The sequence below is a fragment of the Squalius cephalus genome (genome assembly GCF_949319135.1).
Source record: "Squalius cephalus genome assembly, chromosome: 15".
Taxonomy (NCBI): domain Eukaryota; kingdom Metazoa; phylum Chordata; class Actinopteri; order Cypriniformes; family Leuciscidae; genus Squalius; species Squalius cephalus.
In genome coordinates this window covers 29,096,632-29,116,854 of record NC_137136.1, presented here as the reverse complement: position 1 = coordinate 29,116,854, position 20,223 = coordinate 29,096,632, and the positions used below count along the sequence as shown (strand labels likewise).

The 20,223-nt window shown below is 38.0% G+C and overlaps 2 protein-coding genes across 8 annotated transcripts in view; both read right to left on the bottom strand.

Annotated features, from left to right (window-relative positions):
* The window catches only part of LOC307172116 (uncharacterized protein), a 150,669-nt gene extending 148,538 nt beyond the window's left edge, over positions 1-2,131 (bottom strand). For 4 of the 7 annotated variants that reach the window (XR_013823657.1, XR_013823658.1, XM_079894181.1 and 1 more), the window contains exons 1-2: positions 1,831-2,131; positions 50-224 (exon numbers count right to left, since the gene is read on the bottom strand). The gene's annotated coding sequence lies outside the window, so the exon portion shown is untranslated. The remainder of the gene's footprint in view (positions 1-49; positions 225-1,830) is intronic. The other 3 variants (XR_013823659.1, XR_013823660.1, XR_013823661.1) reach the window with 3 other exon arrangements.
* Positions 2,132-6,897: 4,766 nt separating this feature from the next.
* Positions 6,898-12,228, bottom strand: sox4b (SRY-box transcription factor 4b). Its single transcript, XM_079894100.1, has one exon. It carries the CDS (start codon positions 9,982-9,984, stop codon positions 8,848-8,850), a length of 1,137 nt encoding a protein of 378 aa, XP_079750226.1. The 5' UTR covers positions 9,985-12,228; the 3' UTR covers positions 6,898-8,847.
* Between the last annotated feature and the right edge of the window lie 7,995 nt (positions 12,229-20,223).

Genomic DNA, 20,223 nt, shown 5'->3' with positions numbered 1-20,223 from the left:
TATATAAAGGGTTAACAAATGCCTTTCAAGCGTAGGGTAGGCTACTTACCTTTAGTTCGTGCATTGTGTCAAGATGTGGAAAGTAATCGTTCTCATTATGAATAGTCCAGTAATCCAGGAGGAAAGTAATATTCCACAGCAAATAAATAATTAAATAAATCCTTAAATGGTCGTCCGTTGGAAGTTATCCAGTACACATTGTTCTGATGCATATGCATAGTGGCCTATAAGATAAAACAAAACAAAACAAAAAATGTTGGGTTCAAAGAGTAAATTAATGCAATGTTCTCAGCTCTTTTTCCCTCCAGGCACAGATAAATACAATAAACATGTCCACTATTAAAAATAGTTTAACAGATAGGCCCTATAAGTCTTCGAATGCAGGTAGGCCATTTGCAGTTTTCACATATAACAACACAATAAATCGTGCTGGAAAAGTTGATTTGAGAACTCAGATTATTAACTTTTTTAATCTCAGATTAACTACATTTAAATGTTTACTTTCCTAAAACGTTTTAGCTTCAACTTTGGATTGACATGAATTATTGTATTATGTGTATGTTTGTTGTACACCTGTTGTGCATTTTAAATTAACCTCGTGCACATCTCTTTAATGCATTGGATTGTAAGAGAAAAAGATGGAGAATAAAAAAAAATCCACATTTTGGCAAGATTTTACAACTTTTTCAAAAGTGAACTCCTTTTGGTATCCAGAGTTAATGTGTAAATTAAACGTATACAAGCGAATGTCCATTTCAAAAAATAGATTTAAAACTCGAAATAAAAAGTCAAATAACCACTTCTGAAATACTTTCATGACCGGTTCTGTATGGAAAGCTGTCTTTAAATAGGCCTACCTAATTTTGTTTTAACATAGTATGGGGTAAAGGTTGAATAATATATATAGGCCTATATCAGGACTGATGGATATGTTATTTAAGTTATTGAAACTTTTGTGTCTGTATATTCTTTTCTTTTTTTTTCTTTTTTTTTTTACTTCAAACTTTTTACCATTCGTTGCAATATCAGACACTTAAGCAATGAAGATTAAAGAGATCATTTGCGTTAAGGTTCCTCATATTCTCTGTTTGGTAGCTGCAGAACAAAGAAACTCCATCGTGCCTTTCTAAGTTCTGTAACAAAGGACTGAGACCGACTGCTCATTGTACCTGTTGCTCGATCACACAATCTGAGCATTTCGTGGTTAATATGCATCAAAATCACGCTGAAAAATGATCGCAAATGGCACCAAATAGCATTGAATTAATGGCAAATTATTTAATTTAAGAAACATTAAAAACACAAGTATGCAGAATTTATCAGTAGCCTAGGTATCATGCGCTTATAATTGGCTATATCTAGGCTACTTCGCGATTAAATACTATATTATCTTTCCGATCAAAGAGATCAGTGCACATCGCTCTACTTGTAACTAAACTCGTCTTTCATTTAACATTAATAGTGAAATACTTTGCATGCGTAATTTTCGGTCAACTTCCTTCGCCAATCAACTTTTGACAGCTTTGTCTTCCTGCGTCATCCTTAGTACCACATGAGCCAAAAATGGAAAATAACTCTCAACCCTTTTTCTCCAAAATACATCCTCTCGTTTTTGCCTTCCAGTTTCTTCACATTTCATCTTCATTTATAGTTTGAGCATCTAGAGTCGCCCTTCAAAGCGCCCCGCTGAACAAAGGAAAGCTCCTCTTGCTTTGTGTCCAACTTTGCGAGCTGACGCACCAACTCTTGGAGAACTTTTCAAGATAAAATTCATAAACGAAATGCATTTGAGCGCGACACAACCCCGATGGGAGCATGCGAATAACTCACCTGAGCGTTTTGCGAGGTCTTGGCGTGAAGTCGCGTGCACGGAAAAAACTTTTCGAATGCATATTTGGGTTGTGTTGATGGGTCCCTTTGTCTACACGTGTGAAGGGGTTCTTGGCCGCGCCTTGTTCATTTCAGTTCGAGTCCCGCCCTCTACATACAACTAAATAACAACAAAGAGAGTAACTTAGTAGAATAGCTACTCGTGGGTGCCCGATAAATGAGTAAATAAGTGATTGTTTTGCTCTCCACGATACAAACTGCAACGGAGGAGCACATTTGTTTCTACAATTCAATCATGTTCTCCAAGGATTTGTGCCATTTGGAGTGTATGGGCTTTTAATAATTTTAAGTAGCCTAAAAATATATCTGTTTTGTGTTTTTGTTTTCAAAATTGACAATGAATGGTTATGACTTTATAAAATAAAAATAAAATAAAAGTGCACTAAACACACTAATGAATATATTTCTTGTAATAATTTCCAAGTCAAAACAAAAGGTTATGTGGGTTTTTTTTTTTTTTTTTTTGGGGGGGGGGGGGGGGGGGGGGGGGTTCTAAATAGCTATGAAAAAGTAAAATAAAATAAGTTCGATAAAAAGTTGGTAACCATAGCAACCAGGTTTTGGACGTACATCAACAATTTTGTCATCATGTATCACTTATGTGTGTATATATATATATATATATATATATATATATATATTAGTTACTTAACAAGGAAATAAAACTTTAATATTTTATTTTTTATTAAGATATTTTATCATCATAATAAATATTATATAATTATTATATAATTCGAACTTCTGAGTGTCCTAAATAGCTAATAATTATCTATAAATTAAATTTTGAGAAACGCATTGAAATACATTTAGCTATAATTCATGTCAACCAGCACATTTCACTGTATTTTTTGTTGGTGCCCATATAGCAGAAAGAAACAGGGTCTTTTTTAATACAATTGATTAAAAATGTAATCTAATATTAGCCTAGAGGGAAAGGACACACGTAGTGTAACATGTGATAAACCTGTAGGACACCTAACTGACTTCATACATCAACCAAACATCAATGCTTGGTGTTTTGAGTAATGGATGCATTCCTAAATGCATTTAAATAAAAATAAAAAATAAATAAATAAATAAAATAAAAACATGAAGGCATGCAGTTGTTGGGCAAATTTTGAGAAAATAAAACACGACAAACCAATTTATTATGACTACGGCATTTTTACCATGAAAACCCACAACGCGCACCGAGGTAAAGGCGCATTGTAAACCACTATGGCAAAAAAAAATTCAGCTCAGCACTTTTCTTAACAACCGATTTTGATGATGCACGTGGAAGTTGCAGCGGTATCTCCAATTCGTACGAATTCTAATTTCGTAAGATTTGTCACCCCAGTGATGGGTAGGTTTATGGGCGGGGTCAGGCGTAGCCTAGATCATTCGTACGAATCGAATTAGCCACCTCGTCATTTGGCTGATCCTTGATGCGATCGCGGACAGCAACGCAAAGTTGATTCTGTGCTTATTTATTTATTTATTTATTTATTTATTTATTTATTTATTTATTTATTTATTTATTTATTTATTTATTTATTTGTTTGTTTGTTTGTTTGTTTGTTTGTTTGTTTGTTTGTTTATTTATTTGTGTTGATTTAAATAGCAAATGAGATTCGATTAAAATAATGTCTATATTTTGCTACAACGGTCTTGTTAATGATTTTCCGTTTTGTTCAAGGTAATTAAAGCAACAGTCAATAACCGAAGAATATGTAAAAGTATGGTATGGGGTTAAAGGTGCTGCTGTCGGGGCTTAAGGCACAATAATTAACATGATAATAAACAGACGCTGACATAGATGTCATATATTAAGTTGGCTGTCCACCATATTTATAATGAAACCATCATATTTAAAAATATGATATTAATAATTTCATATAATAAAATAACATATTTATTTGTTACAACTGTAAAGCTTTATTAAATTGTTATGGGGTCCCATTCAATGCTTACAGAACGTTTACTTTTTTCATAATTTTGTTTCTGTATTATTTACAATGAACATGACAGTAGCCTATTGAAAAATGAATATGAAATGAATAAGAAATGAATTATTTTATTTATCAAAACAAACCAAAAAATAGGTCAAACTTTGCCAAAGGGATTGTTTTGAACAAGTAGCCAATTAACTTAGACATTATTAAAAACATAATTTTAGCTAAAGCATTTGTATCAATGCTTTGTGCCATTTGCCCCATGCTGGTGAGCCTTTTACCCTGTGGTAAAAGGCCTACCTTGCCACTTCATACATTTATAAGATTTTTAAACAAACAAACAAACAAACAAACAAACCACTTTTATGATTTATTATTCACACAAAATCTGTTGCTCTATCAATGTTCAATAAAAACATATATAATTTGTTTGGGTTTAGATGACATAAGATTTGAGTAATGTTATAAATTCTTAGATATTATAAACTCTCTTTATGCAAATGCAGCAAGTTTCCTCAAGTATTTTTGAGTAATGAGTCAGAGTTTACAGTACAAATTGGCTCCTAAACATAAATGTTTACATACTATACCATTTAGTTGCAGATACCATTTTTTTTCCACTTAATGCAATGAAATGAATTCATTTTACTTGTGAAACAGTAACAGATTCATGCAGTTTCAGAACTGTAAATAATGGTGATGTTAATATTTGGTATGGGAGAAAAAGTAAAAAGATGAGATTTGACAGCCTCAAATGTGCATTTTCATAACTCATCATCAGTGCTTTCAGATACACGTTATCATTAAATGCAATGACAACAGAGCCAATCTAATAGTAAGTACCAACAATGTTGTGTAACAGTGACAGCAAAGCGCTTTTTTTTTTTATTCAAAGAACCACTGTTAATTCATTTTTAAGCTTACAATGTTAGCAAATTGACCACTGTTAATATATAATTATTGGTTATACTGAGTGATAACAACAATATTTAATATAAATTTAATAATAAAAGATCAAATATAACCAATGGCTTACAACATTTTAACAAAATAGAAATATTTCACACAAGTCACGAGTCTTAGATACACATAAATAGCATTAAAAAAAGTTGCTTATTATTATTTAAAATGTTTTCAGTTATAATAATGATATTGTGTGACTGACCAAATGTAAAACATGTATATTTAAAAGATAGTTAAAATATTATAGTGTATATTTAAAAGATGTGTTTTTGCACTTTTTTTTAACTGATACTGTATGTTGTTTACAAAAACAACATATTTATGCATTTATTTCATATACACTCGACAGTTTGTATGTGCTCACACTCACATTGTGAGTGAATGTTTTATTTTTTTTTAAACTTTCAAATTCTCCTTAGTGCTTTGGTTGTCCTGCCAAAACCTGAATATTCTGTCTTTATACATTATGTTTTATGTATATGTTTTAGTTAATAAATCTCATTAAAGGTGAGATCAGCACACACACCAAACCTGCATCACACTATAACAAACTGTTTGAGTTCAAAGGAACTTCATTTTAAATGCAAAGATCCACCGTATTTCAAAGAATGGGAATGGTAGAGGGAGGAGGTTTTATATTTAAACATTTCAGTCCCACAGTGTCCAGTGTTTTATGGAGTGCAGTTTTGGATCAATATTCGTATCATTTGGATTTGTTCTCCCTATTATTATTAATGGTATTTACATGAGTACAATAAACACATTCATTACATAAAGGAAACGTGTATAAACAAAATCATGTTCACAATAAATGAATCTTGTTCAGTCTCAAGTTAACAAATATCTAAATTCAATATGATATAATTAGCAATTGTTTTGTCATCAAATTATAGGCTAGTTGGTGACAATAGTACAAAATGTACATTAGTGATCACTTATAATGTATTATCCTACATGTTAGTGACTGAAACACAATCAAGAAAACCAGTACAAATGTATCTATTCTTGCATCAATAATGTTACAGTACTTTTTTAACTTCTATTCACAGAAGCAACTTATCAGTAAAAGAAATCAAATCTTTTCTCACTTTAGTACAGCAAATTATATTTTTAGGCCTATATTTGGCAACACATCATGAAGGATACTATAAACATTAGAGACTGGCTCTTCTGTCATTTTGTAAGGCAATGAAATTTAAAAACTGGTGCCTTTCTTCTTCTATGAAAACCCTTATGAAAGGTAAACCTTTTTCTTTTTATAGAGGATACAGTAATATAATGAGCTGCCAACAAGACAGTGACTGCACCCCCACCAAACTGCACTGAGAGTACTTACAATGTAATATCTAAGCTCTCTTTCACTGGTGTCCTCAGAGACAGGCAGGTTTCTCTCTGCTTCTTGTCTGACACCCCTCCCTCTGGAGAACAGATCTGGCCAGAACCCCTGCTGAGTTGTTCTTTGGGCGCTGTGGTAACACCCACACTACCGGTGAGAGGAATGTGCCCAGATTGTACAATACAGAATATTGTATTGGGCGTACAATAATAAGCCTACCACGGCTCTTTGCATGTGTGTTATTTCCAATGGCATGCGTTTTGTTTATGTATTCTTAAATGTAGTCCCATATATTACATTGTGCGCATGTTTTATGGCAATCTCACAGAATACAGGAGAAATATCAGGGCAATAAACGATGAAGGTTGTGTTTGGTGGTGGAGGGCCGATAGCAGCCCATCCCCCTCTCTAGAAGCCCAGACTGTCTGGAGGAGGGGGAGGGGAGATGCAGTCTGCTAGCTAGACAGCCGAGTCACTGAGTGCATGAAGCCACATGGATCACCTTTCAGTGTAAATTCATAATCAAGGAGCATCTGTACTTGAGTAGCCTGGCACATGCACATTAAAATTACTGTCACTGAGGCATAGCCTAAGTCTTGTGCATTGACTCGCAGACATTTGTAAACTTGCTCAGATAGGCTATAAGAGCCACTTACAGTATAAGCAACATGCATGATTTTTTAACGCTCACATAACAGCAGCTGTACAAGCTGTACAGCTGCTGTTATGTGAGCGTTAAAAAATCGTTGAGGGAAGTAATATGTGCTTTGCAAGTCCAAACAGACAAGGCAGACGGTTCATCGGGATCAAAGGTGACACGCCCACTTATGCAAATCAGGAAGTGAGTCAACGGAGCAGTGTTTAGGGTTCAGTTCCAGCTGAGTTTATTTCCTTTATGAAAAAAGTTCTGTACAGGAGTTTATGAACAGTCTGTCAGGCAGTGACTTGACACAATAAGCTGGCATGAGATTTATGGCATGATAAGACAAAACAAGATTTCTACACAGCATATTGCACAGAATGGATGAAAATAAAGTTAATATATTTCCCATGTATATATAAAAATCCTTAACAACCATCTTGAAATGAAGTAGCTAAGCAAAAATGTTTAAAGATAGCCATTCTAGTGCCTGTCGAGATAAAGCGCAAAAAACATACATAAACACACAATCTTTTTTGCCTATGATACAGCTGTACAAAGATTTTTTTTAATTTTATTTTTTTTGCTTTTTTTTTTTTTTTTTTTTTGCTTTTTTTAACACAACAGCTATAAACCTGAATCGGAAATACAAATCTATTCACCATGCCTTAAGATACTAAAACAATTAGCTAGGCCTACTTATCGGACAAGTATAAAAGATTACATATTCAAATACAGCGAGGAACGCAGTACATAATCGTAGCGAATCTCAAATGGACCATTTTGAATGTGTAACGATTTTCCATCCAGTGGTTTTTCAAGATATAAAACGCCAAGAAAATCGCTCGTGTTAAAGCTACAATCTGTTTAATTCGGCACGCTCAGAGAAAATGTAAAAAAACGAAGCACATGTTGGCTTGAACTGGGTTTTGGAGTTTGTGTCTTTAAGACGCCTGCAGATTGAGACTGTAAACATGAAACAGGAGGTCGATTCAGAGACCACTTGCCTCTTCAAATTACGAAATCCAAAACAGCGATTTACACCTATGACACCCCCCATTTATATATATTTGTACAAAAATACACTGAGAAAATAATCAAACGTTTCCTCTCTTTAAGTGTCAAAAGTCTACATTTAAATATAAAAAAACAAAGGTTAAAACTCTAGCCCTTCTTCGGAGAAGGAGACAGACAGATGCGAGTGTACTTACAAGAACATATATGACGAACTGTTTGGCCAGTGGCCTATATAAATACATCCATATAAAAATGACATCTGAAGAACACAGAAAAGGAAACAGCCATGACAAAACCTATTTCTCAATAGTTTCAGAAACTTAAGAGTTTTGGTCCTGAATTGTAGAGAGTAGTATATAAAGTTCAGCACAGATTTGAGTTTGTATTTGAATCCTGAAGTTAAGAATGAAAACAGCTGGTGATTTTTTTTTTTCCTGCGAGTAGGAAATCAAACATAGCGCCATCTATCCATTTAAATAATCCTAACGTTAGTTAAACTGTTCGACAGTCTTACAGAATTCTCAATACAAGAGCGATGACAGATAACATGCGTTATTTTCCCCCCTTTTCTTAATGTAAAAAAAAAAAAAAAAAAAAAAGGTCTTTTCTCAACCCACCTTGCCAATAAATCCGCTATGCTGAAAAACAGCGTATATTTCAGTAGGCTACCTCTGATAAGCAATAAAGTCCACAAGTCCATTAAAGTTCTTAAACGTCTCTTTTGATTTAAAAATTATTAAAACAGACGACAGAAGCCCGCCTTCATGTACGTGCAAATCAATCAGTTTCCAGTTCAGAACGTGTTTTCTCAAGCACTCCTCGTGAATTTCCTCCTGTCTTCTCGTGCCGAGCACGGGGAAATTACTTCGGCCCTCTCGCGACAAAATGTTTAGCGGCACTTTTCCATCCTGCCAGCGTTTCACGAAAGCATCGTGGCTTTTGTTTTTCAGCGCTTTGCCGTTGTCTCACGCGCGGGACCCCTCACATGGTGGCTTATTTTACAAACACACTTGTCTGCTATCCCCTTTGTTCAGTGTTCTTCCTCAGAAGTATTTCCTCAACTTTCTCTAGTTCAAAACGTGAGCCGTGAACACCAAGTTAGAAATGGTCGACTCCAACCAGTCCCCTGAAATCATTTCGCTCACCTCAGGGGTGCAGTAGTCGGGGAACTCGAAATGAGAAGCCCCGGATTCAAAATGCATGTCAAAGTCTCTGTCCAGCACCGAGGAGCCGATGCTTCCCATGGACATGCTGTCAAAACCCGGACTCGGGTTAATGTCCAGCATGTCGTCGTCGAGTTCCTCGTCGGAAGAAGAGGAGAACTGGGATGAGGAGGACGAGTGTGACGCGGACGGAGTGGGTGAAGACGCTCGCATGCTGGTGTACCTGTGGCGGTCCGAGGACGAGCTGCTGGGGGAATCAGCGCCCTCCTTGCCGCTCGTCGCGCCGTCCTCGTACAGGCTCAGCGGGTCGCTGGACTCGGCGGAGCTGCTCAGGGTCGGACTGGCGGGCACAGCTGCTGAAGACGGGCTTATGCCGCTGCTGCCTCCAAAAATATAAACCCGCTTTGCCTTCTTGTCAGGAATTTGCTTGGAAGCTGACGCCGACTTGGATTTGTAAAGAGAGTGGTGATCCGCGGGTCCCTGTTCGGGAAACGCAGCCTTCGCACTACCCAAAACTATTTTGTGCGGCTTGCTGGTTGATCTGGGGCTCCCACTTTTTTTTGAGGACGGTTTCGATCCGGCACTCGTGCTGCTGCTCCCGCTGATCTTTTCTCCCTTCTCGCTCGGTTTGGGGCCGCCTGACTTCACCTTTTTTCTCGGTCGGTACTTGTAGTCTGGGTAGTCTGCCATGTGCTTGAGTCTGAGCCGCTCCGCCTCTCGGATGAAGGGAATCTTGTCGCTGTCTTTCAGGAGCTTCCAGCGCTTGCCAAGTCTCTTTGAGATCTCCGCGTTGTGCATGTCCGGCGACTGCTCCATTATCTTGCGCCTTTCGATTTGCGACCACACCATGAACGCGTTCATTGGTCTCTTGATGTGACCGCTGGGGGTTTTGCACCAGCCGGGGTCAAGCTTGTCACCCCCGGATGCCGAGAAACCAGGGGTCGGTGAGGAAGCCATGTCCAGATCCAGCGCGCCGGAATCGGAGGAGTCCCCAGCAAACAGCGCATCGGGGTTCTCCGTGCTGCTTGTTTTCTGGACCATTGCTACAGTCTGAGAGAGAGCGCGTGAACTCTCAAGTCCAACGTGTCGCTAAAGAAAACTCAGTCTGAGAATAGTCCTGAGGAGAGCCGAGGCGGCTGGTGCACCACACTCTTTCTATCGTGCTTAGTGCAGTGGCTTTGTGTGTCTAAAGTTTTGTTTCGGGGCTTTATCATATAGTTCAATGAGCTGATACAGTTTCCGATTTCCACAGTGTCCGTGCATCCATTGATAATGTTGTATAACAGTCGATGAGCAGTTGAAAGTTTGTATATGAGCGCAGCTATGCGAAAGCTCAGTGTTATGGTATGCGCTGCAATGCAGCAAAAGCTCTGTTCAAGTTTCGGAAGATATCTGACTCCTTCTGCATATCCTTCCCCCGTTAAACCATGCGGGGAAACCATGTAATGCTAGCACAAGGGTCCATCTCTTAAAAGCAGTCTGTAAGTTTCAACAGACTTCGATTCTGCCTCATACAGCTTTATCCGTTTCCAATGGTATAATAGCGACAGCGGCCAACCAATCATAGGCTGTTTCTAGCCTTTCCTTGCGCCAAAACACGCCCACTCTCTTTTCATTGGCTGAAAAAGGAATCTAATAATAATCAGCGCGTGCAATGAGGAGCTTTGGGTCTGACCTCATTCCAGTATACACGACAAAGTTAGTTTTAAAGGTACACGATTGTTATTTTTTTTTTTTTTTTCGTTTTTGCTTGTAGACAAGGGAGGTGTGATCTTTGAATGCATATAAATACAGACACATACTGCTTTGAGTTGAAAATGAAAGCTGGATATGTTTTATATCAGACTGTATTTTGACAAGCACTTACATTTAAAGAAACAAAACAATATAAATAGCCATTACATAAATAAAAGATAAATTAATATAGTATGATAAAATTGAATGATAAAAAATGATAAAATATGATAAAAATGATTAAATAAATGAAAGCTTTCTGTGTATTCATCAATATCTGCCACCAAGTCAGGCTTTCTCAAGCTCATGGTTGTGTTGGGCTGTACAGTGGCAGACACACAGCTTCCAGTGTAACTGAGTCCAGTCTCGAGTCTATGCGCATTAATGTTCTGGCTGAATCGGAAGAGGGTGGAGCCGCTGAAAAGCCGGGCGGTCCATTGTCACAGAACGCACGCCCCTAACCCCCTAAACAAAACACAGCAGCAGCAGTGTTCATTTTCGCAGTTCAGGCTGAGCAACACTCTCAACGTCTCGTCAAGAGAACGAGTTTACACCGAATGCCACCCTTCCATTCGGACCCCTTCCTGCCCATGCGCCAGTGTTCAGTGGTGCGTCACGGAGATAGTGAGACTGGTACATGTTCATGATTAGGGCTAGAGGTCTACATACACGATTTGTTATTTACCACGAATCTACCTAATCTAGTACTAATCCAGATCTACCGTTGAAGAAACACTGAATTGGAGTGACGCTAGATGGCAGAGTGGAGCCAAGGGACGCGTTTCGTTTGCTTTTAATGCAATATAATGTATATTTGTTAAATAATTACATAACGACCATCCGAGATATGTCACAACGGTTTGTTTTACATCCTTAATTGTTATTGTTTACCAAAAACATAGGCTCAAGCACGAGATCAAAAATAAATAAAAAAAATTCACGCATTTCACTTAAGGATAAATCAGCAAAAAAAGTAGCTTTGAGCCCTTCATTGTGGTTTGTGTCATGGGTCATGAATTGCTAATATGAATTGTGAATATGAATTGTTCAAACCCCCTCAGGAGAAATCAAACCGATACGTATTATCAGAACACAGTTGGATCCACATTAATCCAATAAACCTTTCTCTCATACATGACATACAATTGCATAATGCGTTATTGCTTATTGCTTATTTTTAGGAATAAAACGACTGTTATATCTGACAGTTGAATCTGTCTTTTGCGTGTTTCATTTGTCTCGGTGTAAAACAGCCCCCCCCCCCCCCCCCCCCCCCCCCCCCCCCACACACACACACACACACACACACACACAAATCGGCTCTGCAGGTTTTAAAAACTTCATCTTTAATTAAAGTAGTCTATAAAGCACACATATAAATAAACGCATCATGGATATCTGTAAATAACGACAGTAAAACGTGTTATCTTTATACGGGAGGGGGAGTGTATTGCATATTACTTTATGGCTTGTGTTGGTGCGTGACGCAGCTGTACAGCTCGCGACTGTAAACTTGCAAAGCGCCAAACTGCAGGTGCAGGGTGTCTATAACACACAACAAAATTATAAGTATAGTCTACTATCCGATTTATTGGCAGTATTATTGCTTGGACACTGGCATGTCCTCTAATCAGCTACTTTTACTGTATGCTCTGTGACTGGGCTGAGAACTATTGAGACTCAATTTTCTTCTATTTATTTTTTATTTATTTTTTAGCCTATCACAACAAATGCTCATATTATGTGCGTTTAGCTTACATACACAATAAATGTTATACAATTTAGTTCAATTTGTATATGTATTGCCAAAATTGATCTCATATTGTTTTCATATTTTTCTGTGATGTAACTATTCTGGTAAAAACCATTAGGCTACCAGTGTTTTAGTCCTAAGGCACAACAAATAAATATAGTAATACATTTACAAATATTCCTTTTCTACAACAGGGGTTCTCAACTCAGGCCCTCAAGGTTCACTTTCCTGTAGAGTTTTGCACCAACCCTAATCAAACACATCTCAACATCTAATCAAAGTCTTCAGGATTACTAGAAAGTTATAGGCCGATGAGTTTGATCAAAGTTGGACCTAGATTTTCCAGGAAAGTGGACCTCAGGTCCCAGAGTTGAGGTAATAAAAGCTGCATGAATAATTATACAATAATTAGAAAAATGCTGTTTTAGATGCTCCACTAATGTTACATTATTTCCCATTCTACAGTTCTGCAATGCACAGCCAACACTATGATTACTGATGAATAATTGATCTGCTCTGAGATGACACATGTTGAGTCATACGCAGAGGATCCATATTTTTTTTGTGAACTGTCACAGACGCCTTGTGTATAAGGCACACATGTACATAAATCTGTGTCATTCACTGACAAGATGCCGCACATCTGCTGTGCTATAATGAAGATATTGATCATCGTATCATGCAATGTATATTTGAACAGCTGCTTCAGATACATCTTATCTTTTCAACTGAGCACCTGTCTGATAATGCTGAGTTAATCATTTCTAGACACAGCTCCTAGCATGCCTATTGACAAGACTTTTGTTTTCAAACTTTGATTTTGAAAGTTCAGCAAGGGCAGTGTTAACATCTGTTGGTGCCAGGGTTGGATGTAAGTATGAAAGACAGAGATATGTGAAGAAAAGTTACAGTAGATTAGATGTTTATTTAAATTATTTATATATATATATATATATATATATATATATATATATATATATATATATATATATATATATATATATATATATTTTTTTTTTTTTTTTTTTTTTTTTTTTTCAGAAAGCAGTCTCATTTAAATATTCATAATGCCATTTTTACTCAGTTACAATATATAAAATCTTTAAAGTTGTAATAGTAAAAAATCCCTATTACCTGTTAATGGAAAGTCACAGAGTTTGTTATTTTAGTCATGTAGCTAAAATCCTCTGACATGTGTGAATCGCAAACACACACACACTGCCTTGGTTCTAAACCCTTTGGAGAGATGTTTGGCTGCAGAACAGTGGATTCCCCTGAGGTTCATGTCCATACATACCACAACTCACTGTCCCACAGCTTTAAAAGTGTGTGACAAAAGTAGGTGGCAGGCATCCAGACATGCAGTGGAAGCTCTTGTTTTGAGCTCACAGACATGTGCATATAAGCATAGCGAGAGCAGGGTAACACAGGTTAGAGACGCACCTGATAAAGTACACTTGATGTTGACACCTGCAATGAAAAGAAGAGATAAAATGCTGAAATTCAATAATTTTGTTTCCACTACCGGACTGTGAAATGTGTGAGGATGTAGTCCTAGTCAATGCGACCATCTGATGAGACACAAATGTGAAAGGCACGTGAATTCACTGCAGGCCCTCACCACATATTAACATAGAATAAGAAAGCATTGTAAAACAACAACAACAGCAACAACAAAATATGACCAAATAAGAGCAATCTATTGTGGAATAAAACTGCAAAAAAATTCATGTTTGAATGAAAATTGACACATTTTCCACTGAAATGACAAAGTGACTCAACACCAATTACAGGCAAACGTCAAGCTCTTCACACCTGACCACAAGGGAAAAACTGAAATGGAGATTAAAGATAAGGGTTAAAGAAAAGTGTGTTAATGTGTGTGCAAGAAAGAGAAGCAGGGCATTGAGCAGAGAGGGCTCATCTGCTCTCATTTTACCTCCTTGATTTGCCTGTGTATTTAACATGAATGTTAAGGAAATGTGTATGCAAAAAACAGCATTGTCATGTTTTGTTCTTGTGTTTGGAAATCAGGGCAGATGTTTTTGTCATTCATTCAAAAGCAGAAATGAAATTCTGAAGTGAAATTAATGTCACTGATGTTTCATCTATGTGTCACTTTCTTCTTTATGTGATCATGATCATGATCAATAACAGTTGGAATATGCCTTTAACACAACCAATTATGAGGATAGTTAATGCTTGTGACTTCTGTAAGAAAGTACATTTAAAAATTCAGCAGATGCCTTTATCTAAAGAAGCATACAAATTAAGAGACTCGGCTGTTCAGAAAGGGCTGGGAAGATCATTCCACCACAGGTACAGGGATTTTTTTTTCCAAAACTTAATGCTTATTGTCAGTGTCCAGAGATTCATTGCTGACATGATTCTTAGTATAGTTCTGTTAGTGCTAAAGCTGTTTTTAATGCCTCTGTAATATCCGCTCAGACCGAAAAATGTTGTCTTAATAATATGCCTAATATAATACAATACAATGCAAATTTGATTTATAAAGCACATTTAAAAACAACCAAGGCAACCAATATAAACAAACAATATATTATGCTTCCCAGACAGCAGCATAGTGTCGGCCCAGATCCGGCCCACATCTGGGTCGCGTGGAATCCACATGTACCAGATGTGGGCCGGATCTGGGCTGACACTATGTTGCTGCCTGGGTTTATATCTGATACAAGAAACACATTGGATAATCATCTCTAGTTAATTCCCATTTATTTAAAATACATACAATATATTGTTATGAAATAAAAATTTAGCTGAATATCAAGCTGGAATTTTTGTGAAAGTGCAAAAATTGCCTTAAAAGCATGATCTATAAAATATTTATTTGGGCAAAATTCACTTTACACTGCTCATATTTACACAAACAATATGTAAGCAATTTTCAATGTTATTTACAATTTTCAGAGCAATGATAGAAAGAAAAAAAACATTCAGGATGAAAAAGAGTGGTGTTGAGCAGGTGGTGTTGGCCAGACAAGGCAGGTTTTTTGGTCAATTACAGTGACATATGGTGTATTAACACCTTCACCTGAGCACAGTGTAGGCGTACTCCTCTGAAGTGAACTTAGAGCACAGAGCAATTACCAAACCACCATTTTTTTCCCCATTCAACACGTACGATGAGCTCTTGTGTTCTTGGTCTCCTTCACAGCATTGGTCTTGACCTTACAAAAGTGTGTGGGTTTAAGAAAATCTTGTCACTGTGAGATTTAGGCTGTGGACGTTCATGCATGGGTTTTTGAGCATTGTGTTGAAAGAAGATGCCTTATGGTTTGTTTCGCAATAGAAAATCACTGTGTAATAAAAAAAGGTTCCTCTCTGTTTTATAGACCAGACTAAAAACTGTTAAAGGTAGTGTTGTGAGAGGAATCAGTGACCAGTCAGTAGTTTATAGTCCATAGTGTCCTTACTAGACTCTATTTTAGAGGGCTTCACCCAGCTGACTTTTCATCCACCCCACCCCCCCTAAAATGTGCAAATTTCTTTTCATATTTGTACAGTGTAGTTATTTCACTATGACATCTCCCCCTTACCAATAATTACATTAAGTATTATGACTCGCCAATGAATATTCCACTCTAAGCGGCATCTCATATTCAAGTAAGAGACTAAGCCCCCAAGATCTGAGCCCTCTCCCAGAAGCCCACATCATTTTAGAGCATCAGGACCTGGCAGTCAAATGCATTGGTGAGGGATTCCCTGTGCTTTGATTCTCTGTGTTGCTCTCTCTCCTCACCTCCATGCTGGCAGTCCTGATCTGGGTAGGATGCTGAGCGATGGCAGATGTGTCAGCTGACCTCCGATCATTTGGCTTTTGTATCTCCAGTTTGCACGGGCGTCTCTGGGCAGATTCGGACTGCTCGAGTTTCCCTCCTCTCTCCCCTCAGACGCACTGCGGCAGCCAAGGCACACACACATTTTCAACCCTACACACACACTGCACTCGCTTCTGTTTTAAGGAGGGAGGGAGTGAGACAGCTCTCTTGTCTTGTCTCTCCCAAACTATTCCTTCTCCAAGCATCTTGCTTGGAAGGCTTTCTTCGGAGAACGTGACCGTGTCTGTGAAGTTTGGAGGCAGATTTTTGAAAAAGCTTGGATCTATACATTGGGTTTCCATGAGGAGTACAGCATTTCCCCAAAGAGTTTGCATGCTTGCATCCGATCCCAGAGGTACACGCTTCCTTGAAGGAATGAAAGCATCTTCTTTGGTCTGCTTGGCACTGGATTGTCGTGATGGACTTGATTCCAATTTAAGGCTTTGACCACAGGCCTCTCCCATGCCGGACCTATCCTGTTCAGGGACATATGCGATCATCCTGTAACTGGATAATAGATTCCCGGAGTCTCGCTTTTAGCGGGTGAATCAGGGGAGAGCACTGCCCCAGACAAGCTGACCTAAATCGATCCCAGTGCTGTCTGGAAGCCGCAAGTGAGAGAGAGCGAGAGACACAGCTGCGTCGCTCTTAACCAGCGGAGCTGCTCTCCGCCAGCAGCCATCGTGTGGAGAATCAGAGGGATTGCAGACTCTCTCTCTCTCTCGCTCTCTTTTCCTGAGCTGCTGGAGGGAAACTGGCACGCCTTGCCATATCTCTTGGGGATCAGTTCCTTTCCAACTGTTTCTTCTTTTTCTCCTTCAGCAGTGATCAATCAGTCAGGCTTTGGCGACAGTTTCATGGTGAATTAGTTGGTGCTCTGAGCCGCTCTTATCAGGCGGCACTTGGGGAACACATCTACCAGGGCTAGGACGCGACCGCGTTGACTACATGCCCACTGTCTGCCTCTGTGGAGCTGTGTGAGGAGCAGAGCAGTCAGACGGTCTGGGCACGACAAGTGGAACAGCACGACAGCGCTCACAGGTTAAGGCAAAAATTTATCCTTCGCCTTCTGCTCTCTTCCCTCTTCGCCTCCTGTTTTTCCTGTGAGTGTATTTTGCTTTGCTTTGCTTTGCTTTCTCTATCTCTTACACTCTCTCACTCTCTCTCTCTCTCTCTCTCTCTCTCTCTCTCTCTCTCTCACACACACACACACACACACACACACTTCTATTCTCTCTCGCACTCTACGCTCATTTCTGACTCTGTCTTTTGGGGGAGTAAGGCTGATCTTTAAACAGTGCTGTGGAACTATCTGATATGATATTAGTGACTGATGGCTGTTTCTGATGGGTTTGTCCTACAGACGCACAGAAAACATGGTTTAATCACTTGACGAGGTGTAATGGTAGATAATGACACCAGGAAACAATGGGCGCCAAGAGCTCTTTGTATTTGTATTGTAGTGTTATGCATGGCAATAACTAGGTTTTTTTTGTTGTTGTTGTTGTTTGTTTGTTTTTTGGTTTTATCACAAGCAACAATGATTTACAGCTGAAGAAAAGGTATGAATGCCTGTATTTTCTGACCTAGGACTCTGACCCAGATGCAAAATATGTTTACTGTGCAAAGAACATAATGAAAACATTTTGTTTTAGTTCACTACCACATTTATAAATCTCTTACTGGGTTTGTGTGTGTGTATATATATATATATAAAAATTTTTTTTTTTTTTTTTTTTGCCAATTTAATTTAAATCCTCATTGTGGTTGCCACATTTTAGAACATCAGAAATTTGTTGGGTTACGGTTCGTTTTAAGGTGTCATTGTTACAGTGTAATTATACATTTAAGTACTGAGGTATATTAATTAACTACATGTAGGCTACTTACTATAGGGTTAGGGTAGGATTATGATTTGGTTGAGGGTTAGTTGCATATAATTATGCTCATGGCTTTGTGGAATGATTCTGATTGGTCAATAGCGCCATCCAGCAGTGAATTATTTCCAGATAACAACCGTTCAAAACAGATAACAGACAGCGCTATATGCCTACTAGAGAGAGAACAACCGGCTGGATGGACATTATCCCTTACATAATTTACTATTATTACTATGGTAAGTAGCTACATGTAACGTGTAAAAAGGACACTAAAATAAAGGGTTAACATTTGTTGTTATTCACATTTAAATATGTCTTCTTTTTTACAGTTCTCTAAGATAAACATATTGAATGATCATAAGTCAGATCAGTTTCACATACAGACAGGGAGAAATGTAAGATGCAGATGTGCTAAATTGGATGCTCCATGTCTTTAATTACACATTAGAAGATGGAAATATGGTTAATTTTTCTAGGTCGTATATCCACATCTGTGTAATGTGAGATTTCATGATGTTGGTTTTTTAAAGCGCCTTTTAAAGTGCCTTGTTTTGTGATATGTATATGTTTATGTACCTTTTATTTGTTTTAATGCAGAACATTTCATGAAATTATTATGAATAAAGACACATAAAAGCAAATGCTGCAATGTTGTTTCTTTGTGCATTCTGTCTTATGTCTCCAGTACAATGTACCACTATGTCATTATTCAGGATCTGAGCTCTATGAATTCACCATCAATTGTTGTCATTAAAAGTACTAAAAAACAATATACACCCTAACACACACATGGCAAGATGTTTAGCAGCCTCATCTCTGTTCTTCACCCTTGAACTACATCCAGTTAATGCGTAACAGATTAATCAACTGGTCTGGATAACAACCGAGTATTAGGCATCATAATTACAGCCTGCTCTATCTCTATCATACATTCAATGAGATTATAATACCACTGGCCTTTCTGTTGCCATGTATCATATTATATGTGTATGAGCTAAATCTAGCCCATCACATTAGCTCATGTTGTATTTCAGACTCTAAATCACTTGATGTCAGGCAGTGTGAGTAGCCCACTAATTTTTTAGATGTCAGGTAGAATTGTTTTCAATGTTTTGAGTGTGATAGTATCAGTTAGGAACACTAAAATCACTGACAGGAATTAATTCCTGTTTATAATGGTTTTTTATGCATTTTCTCAATGTCAAATGATTGGTTTAAAGGTTGTATCAGCGATTTCAGGCCCAAAAACAGTTGGTTTCACCAACACTCAAAACCAAAATAAATAGTGTTCCAACTAATCACCGACAGGGGTGGGTGTTGTGAGGTTTTGCGCTCGTGCACGGCTGCCTATGACAGCTGCACGCGAAAACCTCACAACACCCACCCCTGTCGGTGATTGGTTGGAACACTATTTATTTGGGTTTTGAGTGTTGGTGAAACCAACTGTTTTTGTGTGCAGATTTTAGAACCTAGTCTGCCTACAGAGACGCGTTTTTGACGGCATGCTTATGGGGCGGGCAGCTAGCGGATCGTTAGGAAAGATTAGATGAATGTGATCATTTATGTTTGGGCCTGAAATCGCTGATACAACCTTTAAGGCTGAAGTCCATCGTTTTTGTTTTTATAGCGTTCTTGCTATAAATAAGACATTATCAATTCCCATGAAAAGTGTAGCACTGTGATGCTATTGTTTTAATGACCAGCCCAACACAATAACAACAACACTGAATCAATCAATGGAGTTTGTGGCAGTCTTATCTCTTTGGCTGACCAGTGGAAGATGAAGGGAATGTTCAGGAAAACATTTTTCATGAGATCATTTGCCCATATAATCTTTAAGCTATTAATAAGGTTAAACATATTTGGCTAGCTGTCCGCAGTGGAGAGGCTCGAGAAAGTCAACTTGAGCTTAGATATACCCCCCAGTGGGACTACTAATGCTTGGAAGATGAGTCTGGTAGCAAGATGCCTAAACTATGTTGGTGGATGTGGAGGGATGCCAAAACAGCTGATGCCAGAGCAAGGTGAGCGGCTGCGTATATGCTCTGGCAATTAATTGAAAGATTAGATGGGT